The sequence below is a fragment of the Phodopus roborovskii genome, unplaced genomic scaffold, assembly GCF_943737965.1.
Source record: "Phodopus roborovskii unplaced genomic scaffold, PHOROB, whole genome shotgun sequence".
NCBI classification, from domain to species: Eukaryota; Metazoa; Chordata; class Mammalia; order Rodentia; family Cricetidae; genus Phodopus; species Phodopus roborovskii.
This window is the reverse complement of record NW_026125052.1, coordinates 17,064,057-17,073,475: the sequence shown is the minus strand read 5'-3', so window position 1 is coordinate 17,073,475 and position 9,419 is coordinate 17,064,057. Positions and strand designations below refer to the sequence as shown.

The 9,419-nt window shown below is 45.7% G+C and overlaps 1 protein-coding gene across 1 annotated transcript; it reads left to right on the top strand.

Moving 5' to 3' along the window:
* The first annotated feature begins 2,490 nt into the window (after nt 1–2,490).
* Hexim1 (HEXIM P-TEFb complex subunit 1) lies at nt 2,491–4,563 on the top strand. Its single transcript, XM_051177719.1, has one exon. It carries the CDS (start codon nt 3,110–3,112, stop codon nt 4,175–4,177), a length of 1,068 nt encoding a protein of 355 aa, XP_051033676.1. The 5' UTR covers nt 2,491–3,109; the 3' UTR covers nt 4,178–4,563.
* Nucleotides 4,564–9,419: the final 4,856 nt, after the last annotated feature.

Genomic DNA, 9,419 nt, shown 5'->3' with positions numbered 1-9,419 from the left:
GCCATCTTCTCCCAAATCTAGTACCCCTTTTCCCTCTTTGCTTTTCATGTCCTGGTGCCTCCTAATGGATGAACACAGAGAAAGGCAGGCTTTTCAGACAGACCTGAGTTTCTGGAAATACATGGAAAACAAGCTAGAATGGTCATTTTCAAAACATCTGAATGTTCCCTGAGGGCTTGCTTTCCCCTTGGAGACTGTCTTGCACTACAACTGCTACCCCCACCCCCACCACTCTGAAGTCCCTAAGCCTCTTTATAACAGGCCTTTAGCCCAGAGGGAGCATGCACCTATAGTTAGGAACTACTGTGGAGGATAAGGAAAAAACTTCACTGTATACTGAGGTTTTGCCTCAGACACAGAACAAACACAAAAATGTTCTTCGAGCTACTTCCAAGTCAATTGCTCCACAACACCTGTCCACGAATTCTCAAATCCCAAGCAGCTTTTGGCTCACACAGTTGCTACATAGATTTTCTTTACTTGCCATTTTGACTCACTGTGGTTGGGTTTCTTACTGTAGTCTGGGCAACTTGAAGCTCAGAAACTATCTTTTTTGCCCTAACAAATGACTGCCAAATGCTTTGTTCGCAAGGATTTGAAGGATTTGAAGGTTAACTGGAAATGAAACAATCCAGAGTTTTTGAGGGGGTGGGGAAAAGGATTTTGTTTTGTTTTTAAATTATTTTACATATCTGAGGGTTTTTTTTTTTTTTTTCCCTGTATGTATGTCTGAATCACATACATGACTGGGGTCTATGTAGGGCATCTGGTCCTCTGGATCTGGAGACAACTGTGAGCTACCATGTGGGTACCAACACTCTTAATTACTGAGCCAGCTCTCCAGGCCTTGCATTTTTGACCAAAAAAAGAAAAAAAAAAAAGAAAGAAAAAGAAAAAAAGATACTGGGTGTCAGGAAGATGGGAGCCTAGTTTGATCTGTCACTTAATTGTCAAGTGACCTTGGCTAAGTCATTTTATTTCTCCAAGTCTTATATCTAAAATGGAGGCTAAATCCTGGTGTCTCACATGGCTGTGGTGGTCAAATAGTTCGGTCGTGGAATCTTACTGAATTATAGTTGGAATGTAAGAAGAAATAAGAAGCATGGGTCTCTAGGTACTCAAGCAAAGGGAGAAGTGGTAATTGCGCCAAGGGGATTAAGAGAGTTCATGGTCCTTGAGCGGGAGATCAGAGTCTAAACTACTTTTAAGGGGGAACTAGGATCCCATTTCATCCACACTCTACCCTATGGCCTTGGGCCAAGCACACCCAATTTCAGGGAAGGCGTCCAGCCCTCCTCTGGAAGCCTCTTTCCTCCAGGTCTCAATCTTTGAGGAGGATCGCACTTGCAGTAATTTTGGATTCCTGCCCAACAGAGACGAGCATCAACACTGGCCTGGAACTCCCCTGTTGCTGCTAGGGAAAGATTGGCAGACAGCGTCGAGGCCAAGGCCCCGGGAGGCCATTTTCTACTGCCGAATCCGGGGTTCGGGGCGAGTCCTTCACCCCACCACGCGCCTTCGACGGTGCTCAGGCGGAATGCTAAGCCGCGGATGACCACTCTGCTTTCACCTCTGGTGCGGAGACGGCTCTTGGCCACGGTGGCTGTTCTCACCCAAGGGTCCCCAGGGTAGCCTGGTGGACCGACGTCACTCAGGACTCGAACACGCCCTCTCAACTCCCGAGGCCTAGTCTGAGGCTGATGCACAGCAGGCCGTCACACTGCCCCTTTAAGGCGGCACTTCTTAATTCTTCATTTGTTTACTTCTTCATGCGCTTTTCGGTTTTTTTTTTTTTCAAATAAATTTTTGCCCACAATATCCTTCCGCTTATCTCTCTCCCAGGAACTCGTCACCGACATTACTGTAATTTTAAGAATGCATGTCAGCAATCATGACTAACATCTCTCTTTATACGTTTTAATCCTCTTTTACACTTTAGGGACTACTTTTTAGGGACAAACCATTCTTGCACTAGTTGAAAACCGCCTATGACCATCAGAACCTTTCCGCTGAGAACAGAATACGACAGTGGTCTTTTAAACGCACCTTTTAATAAAAATATTCTGTCTAGGCTCCCAAAGGTCATGGAATCTTCTCGTGTTCCTGAAGCACAATGGTACGGTCCAGAATCCGCCCCATCTCCTCTGCGATTGGTCTTCCCTCCTCAGAGAGACGAATAACTCTTGCCCAATGACTGCTCACGTTTCTTCAGCGACTGCAAAGCGATGGAAGGAGACGGCCTGGGAGACGCCCCCTACGCGCTCCACCATTGGCTACGTTGCACGGCGCGCGAGGACGGCGGGCCCGAAAGAAGGGGACTACGACTCCCGGCTGCCCCTCACCGGGACTCCGTTACGCATGCGCACGGGCGGGGCTAGCAAGCGTCTATATATAAGGGGCGCTGAGTGCTGGGAGACAGCAGTTGGAAGTTGGCAGGTGGAAAGTCAGGTTGGGAGGGGAAGCCTGAGGAGGAGGCGGAAGAAGAGCTGTCTGAAGGGGGAGGAGGGAGGGAGGAAAAGAGGAGGAGGCGGAGGAGAACTGAGCGGAGCATCGAGCCAGAGGGGAGATGAGTTTGTCTGTCCTCGGCTAAGGCTCCGGCCCGGCCTGGAGAACTGGGAGCTCGGGTTGGAGCGACACCCGTGGAAGTGGGAGGAGGTGGCTCTGGGACTTTAACCCCTTGTGGGCTCTGCGGCAGGGGATTTAACCCTTTGTGGATTCGGCCCCTCGGAGGCAGCGTCATCGGTAGTTTTAACCCCTTCGGGGCTGGGTTTAACCCATTGGACTTAAACCTCATCTCCTTGCCCACCAACTCCTCCATCGTGGGAGCGCTCGGCGGGGAGGCGTGAAGCCCACCCCTCTGAACATTACGTACTGTGCCTGCGGCTGCACCCCCTTGGACCTGCTAGTTGGCCACGCTTGTGAGCACTTAACCCTTCATTGACTTAATTCCAAGTTGCGATTGGAGTTTGCTGACAAGACGGACAAGAAGCGTCACTGCAGAAATTACCGGCCGAAGAGGACTTTGTTGGACATTTTCTGAAAAGAAAAAAAGCCTTTTTTTCCTTAAGCCAAAATTTCTCAAACTTCCAGAAAAGGACTCTACTAAGCCATGGCCGAGCCACTCTTGTCAGAACATCAACATCAGCCTCAAACTAGCAACTGTACAGGTGCTGCTGTTGTCCATGAGGAGCAGAACTCTGAGCGCCCCCCAGGTGCAGAGGAACGGGTGCCCAAGGAGGACAGTAGGTGGCAATCGAGAGCGTCCCCGCAGTTGGGTGGCTGTCCGGGCCAGGAGGGAGAAGGAGGCCTGAAGCTCCAGCCGCTCCCCTTGCAGACCAATGACTGTACAGAATCGAGCTGCCTGGAAATGGGCGAGAAGGGCCAGAATGGGGAGGACTTATCTACTGGCGGTGCCTCCCCGTCGGTGGAGGGGGAGCCCATGTCAGATTCCCTTGTCCTGCCAGGTCAAGACTCGGAGGCCACCAAGTTGGGGGCTCCTGCTGCTGGAGGCGAGGAGGCATGGGGACAGCAGAGACAGTTGGGCAAGAAAAAACATCGGAGACGCCCGTCCAAGAAGAAGCGGCATTGGAAGCCCTACTACAAGCTGACTTGGGAGGAGAAGAAAAAGTTCGACGAGAAGCAGAGTCTGCGAGCTTCGCGGGTTCGAGCCGAGATGTTTGCCAAGGGCCAGCCGGTCGCGCCCTATAACACCACGCAGTTCCTCATGGATGACCACGATCAGGAGGAGCCTGACCTCAAAACCGGCCTCTACCCCAAGCGAGCAGCCGCCAAATCCGACGACACCAGCGATGAGGACTTTGTGGAAGAAGCTGGTGAGGAGGATGGGGGCAGCGATGGCATGGGAGGGGATGGCAGCGAGTTTCTGCAGCGGGACTTCTCGGAGACATACGAACGGTACCATGCAGAGAGCCTGCAGAACATGAGCAAGCAGGAGCTCATCAAAGAGTACCTGGAGCTGGAGAAGTGCCTCTCGCGCAAGGAGGACGAAAATAACCGGCTGCGGCTGGAAAGCAAGCGGCTGGGCGGCGTCGACGCGCGAGTGCGGGAGCTGGAGTTGGAGCTGGACCGGCTGCGCGCCGAGAACCTCCAGCTGCTGACAGAGAACGAACTGCACCGGCAGCAGGAGCGAGCGCCGCTTTCCAAGTTCGGCGACTAGACAGAAAACTTTTGGGGGGAGGGGGCAAAAGGGGACTTTTTACAGTGCTGGAATGTAACATTATATACATGTGTATATAAGACAGCGGACCTTTTTATGACACATAATCAGAAGAGAAAAATCCCCCTGGCTTTGGTTTGGTAAATTTAGCTATGATGTTGCTTGTGTGCTTTCTCCTGTTCTTTAATTATGTGAAACTGAAGGGTTGCTTTTCTTGTTTTCCTCCTTAGATGTTGTTTCTTAATGTGCAAGTAATTTGACCAAATTATAATGCATTTTTCTGTTTTTAAAAAAAATCCCCTCCTTAAGCGGAGCTATGAGGTGGCCAAATCTGAGACCCATTACATTCATTCTAGTTATAATAAATTTAATGTTTGTAAATGTAACAGTTTCAGTGTGATTTCTAGAGATTCAAAATGTGCCAATTTGTGTGACTACTTTTGAGGAGGGGTTAAAATATCAATTTGTAAAACGACGAAGAAATTCAATATCCCCCCCCCCATGGCTTCAAAATACAGTTCAGGTAAAACACTAACAGTTTTACTTCAGTACTTAAGTGTGCTTGCTTCCTAATGCCTTTTCTTTCTTAACAAATTTGCTGGGTATTTGGGGGGAATAGAAAGTGTCTACAGGCAGAAGCTTAGCATCTGCCCCTTGATGGCCATTCAGAAGTGTGCTAACCAAAAGTATAAACCTCATTTGGCAATTTGTTAGATTTCATCTCTTACAAGTTAAGTTTTCAGTAATCCTGCCTTCCCTTCTAACACCCTCCTAACCCCCGGGATCCTGGATACCTAGGTGAGACTCCTGGTGAACTTGCTTTCTTAGTACAAGCAAGAGATAAACTTGAAGTGCAACTCTTTATTTTAACATGTTACAGACAGAATCCTGGGCTTGAAATGGATAAGTGATCCAAGCTGTATTGTCCAATACTTAAGTGCTTTTCTCTATTAAGAAAAGAAAAGCTGACCTTTCCATTAGACTCAAATGAAATTTGAAATGCCCCTTTCTGCAAGTAAACCTGGTTCAGGAGAGGGCTGAGATCCTTAGGTAATGACTAGAAATGCTGCATGTTCCTAGTATAGCAGCTATTCTCAATCTCCTGGACTGTTGGACAGATGCTTAGGTTAGGTACTTTGTTCTTAAAAATGCAGGAAGGCTCTGAGAACCAATTCCTAACAGTCAGAAATCATAAATTCAACAGTTGTTGTTTCTTGCCTATTAATCCAGCCCTCTTTACCTTACTTGTGTCAGCATTTCCCTAGGGCAATGGTATTGCTCAAATTATTAGCACATAGGTTCCTTAACCTGGAGCCTTAAAAACCACAGGGGGCCTTGGGGGTTCACAAACCTCATATAGTTGTATTTTTTGTGAGATATATTCAAACACTAGCGGGTGGGTTCAAGAGACTCAGGAGGTTACCCAATTCTTTGGTGGTTAAGAACCCCTGTACGGGTTGGGGGCACCCTTCTCTGTGTTCTGGCAGCTACATGGCAACAGTGGAGGTAATGGAAATGTCAAGAATGAAATGCTCCTTATGATGCATAAGCAGCATTTACAAATCAATCAAAGGAAACTGTGCACTAGGACTGGGACCTTCAAAACCAGACTATGCTGCTCCTATCCTGACAGGTGGTCTACTGCAGAAACTGTGAAAAGTAACTTTTCTTTGACCTAAAGGTTGCATTAAATATCTATTTTGAAATAGTTTTGCTCGTGTTTTTCATTTTTCCTTCTATGACATCATGCAGCAGCCCTAGAAAATGGGCTGTTTGGCAGAAGGCAGACAGTGCCCTCTGGCTTTACCATGCAATTCCATGCCTCCTTTTGACTGAACCACAGGAGGCCGCAGCAGTCAGAGTCTGCTCTTAGATGGTTTCTCCTAAGAAAGATTTAACTAGAAACAACTATTTCTCCTACTACTAGAAACATGGAATTTCCAGAATCCACTTTGGGAAAACCTTAAATGCATTTGTCATTAGGAAAAGGTGTACATTCTACTCTGAGAAGGCAAACTATGTCCAGTTTTTAAAAATACACAAATACTTAGTTTTAAGTACTCCCCAATTCTACTTTACCTTGGGTTATGCAAACCTCAATGTTTCCAAGGCACTAACATCTTACTATTTATGTTCTTGGAATGATAGATGTTAACATAAAATTCTATCAACTTTCTAGACTGAAACAAAGACTATATTGCTCTTTCATCAGAGAGGACGCTGAGTTGCCTATAGTAACAGTGTTGTGATGACAAACGATCCTCCACCCGCCACACACACCCCAGCCTTTCATGCAAGTCTTTTGCCAAACATTTTAACAGCTGCTCAGAAGACCTGGCTTACAAGTGAGCAATTCTAGTTTGTTCCCTTTCTTGTACTATGGCTATAAATGAGAGGAAATTACTTCCCAGACTGACAAGTAGACAGAATTTTTCTTGGGCCAGTCAAAAACAGAGACTAAGAGGTAGAATCCTTTTGATTGCAGAGTTTTAGGGGACAGACCCCGAGAGTTCAAGATTGATTTAGATCCAGAAAATAGAGTTTCTGTTAAGTAATGGCCTGGGAATGTAGTTCAGTTGGCACAGTGGTTCCCTATCCCTATCCTGTACATAGTCATGGGTTTGATAACCCAGGCATGTATTTATGCCTGTAATCCTACCATTCAGGAAGTAGAAACAGGAGGGTCAGAACATAGCAAGTTCTAGGCCAGTCTGAGCTAGCTATGTGAGACCATCTCAAAATACTAAAAGGGGGGAGGGGAAATAGCTAAATTGGTAAACTGCTTGCCATGAAAGTTTGAAAACCTGAGTTTGTTCCCTGAATCCATTAAAAAAAAAAAAAAAGCCAGGTGTGGGGCTGCTGAATAGTCAGTTTAGCATTTGTAAACTCCAAGGTCCCAGGGAGAGACTTAGGGGAAGGAACCTGGCCATGGTGATGACACTTGCCTATAATCCCAGCACTCAGGAGAGGCAGAGGCAGAGGCAAATGAATCTCTGTGAGTTTGAGGCCAGCCTGCTCCTCAAAGTGAGTCCACGGACAGCCAGAACTATATAGAGAAACCCTGTCTCGGAAAAAAAAAAAAAAAAAAAAAAAAAAAAAGGAAGGAAGGATAGGTAACAGGTAAAATGTGAAGTATAGGGGGCTGGGAAGATGGAGTGAAAGTTAAGAATGCTTGCTGCTCTTTCAGAGGACCCATTCTCAACACCACATGGTGGGTCACAACCATCTATAACTCTAGTCCCAGCGGATCTGATGCCTTCTTTTGACATCATGGAGCCAGGTGTGCGCATGGTGTACATACACAATGCAGAAAAACACTCAAACAAGTCTTTCAAAGTATTATATATACAAAGGCAAACTACTTTCATTGGATGTGGTGATAAACACCTGTAACCCCAGATGTAGAAGCTGGGCAAACAGGAATTAAAGGTCTTCCTTGGCTACATAGCAAGTTGAAGATCAGCCTAGATTATAGGAGCCCCTGTCTCCAAAACACACTAAAACAAAAAGGTACTATAGGTGATTGTTATTGGCTTTACCAGTGGCAGAACAGTTGCATATTTGATCAGTGTTTTACTTTTCACTTTGCCCTGAATAAAAATCCTTTGCTTGGGGAAAATATGACTAAACATACTTTACAGCCAGGTATAAGTTTCACACCTACAGTACCATGTGGAAAACAGAAGAGTTTGAAGCCAGTCTGAGCTACATGGTAGACGCTTACCTCCCCAAACCATGGCTCTGTGATGTGGATGGGTGACAGAGCAGTTAGCACTTGACTAGCACACACAAGGCTTGGTCAATACCCAGCAACATCAAAACAAAAAGCAATCCATACTTTACCCTAATGGCTTCAAAGTTAGAGAAACTGCTCGGGTGTAGCTCAGTGGCAGAGTACTAGCCTAGCCTTCACAAGGACTCTGGTTTTGATCTCAAGATCTGGCTGGGGACACAAGAGTCATAGAAACGAAGATTCCACAGAAACAAAAACAAATCCTACAATCTAATAGTGTACCTTCAGAAAATCAAGGGGTCAATATTCTGGCACAAAGGGAAGAGAATTGTTACTTTTGTTTTGTTTGTCTAAGGATGTGGCCCCTAGCACATCTACCATGTTCCAATGGATGGCCCCACACCCATTAATATATGGGAAGTACAAACTGGAATCAGTGGGCCACAAAAATTAAATAAATAAAAAAAAAATTCGGAGGTGATGTGGGTAGATCTGGGAGGATTTATGAGGAAGAACGATCAAATGCACATATGGCATTATACATGAATGCATGTATGGCATTAATAACAATATTATCTTTTAAAAATTATCAAAGGATGGCTATATGAAACCAAACATTAATCCAGCACTCTGTACTCCAGAGGCAGAGATAGCAAAATGTCTGTGAGTTCAAGACCTGCCTGGTCTACATAATAAAATCTTGTGTTTAAAACAAAACCCAGGCCAGGCAGCAGAGTCAGGCAAATCTCTATGAGACCAGTCTGGTCTACAAAGCAAGTTCCAGGACAGCCAAGGCTGTCTCAGCCCTGTCTCAAAAATCAAACAAACAAAAACCAAAACAGGACTTTAGGTAATTGTAAGCATCTACATATGTTGCCCTAACCTACTTATACATATAATATTTGACAACTAATACTCACAATGTGGTCAAAAACTGGCTATAACTGATAAAATACTTAAATGGAGGTTCTGAAGCACACCTGAAATTGTGGGCTTTTATCACTGGTGTGAGACTTGGTCTCACTCTACCCCAGGCTGGTCTGATGCTACGAAGCCCAAGCTAGCCTCAAACCCTGAACAGTCCTGCCTCACCCTTCTGAATGCTAAGATTACAGGCATGAGCCAGCATTAACAAACCATGATTGCAATAAAAATTCCATGTTACTCTCACATAAAATATAAACAGCTGGTGTGTAAGAAATAAAAAGTAATGTAATTTTATTTTTAAAAGACTTATTTTTATATGTGTGCCCGCCTGCATGTATGTAAATGTACTGCACGAATGCCTGGTGTCCACAGGCCAGGAAGAGAGCATCAGATCCCTTGATTACATATAGGTGGTTGCAGCTGCCATGTGGGTGCTGGGAACTAAACCCAGGTCCTCAGAAAGAACAGCAAGTTCCAGGAAGCACTCAACTACCTCTCCAGGCCTTATATTTGTATGTGCATGGGCATGCCACACCCTTCAAGTGAAGGTCAGAAGGCAACTTTTTAGATGCCAGGTGCCCT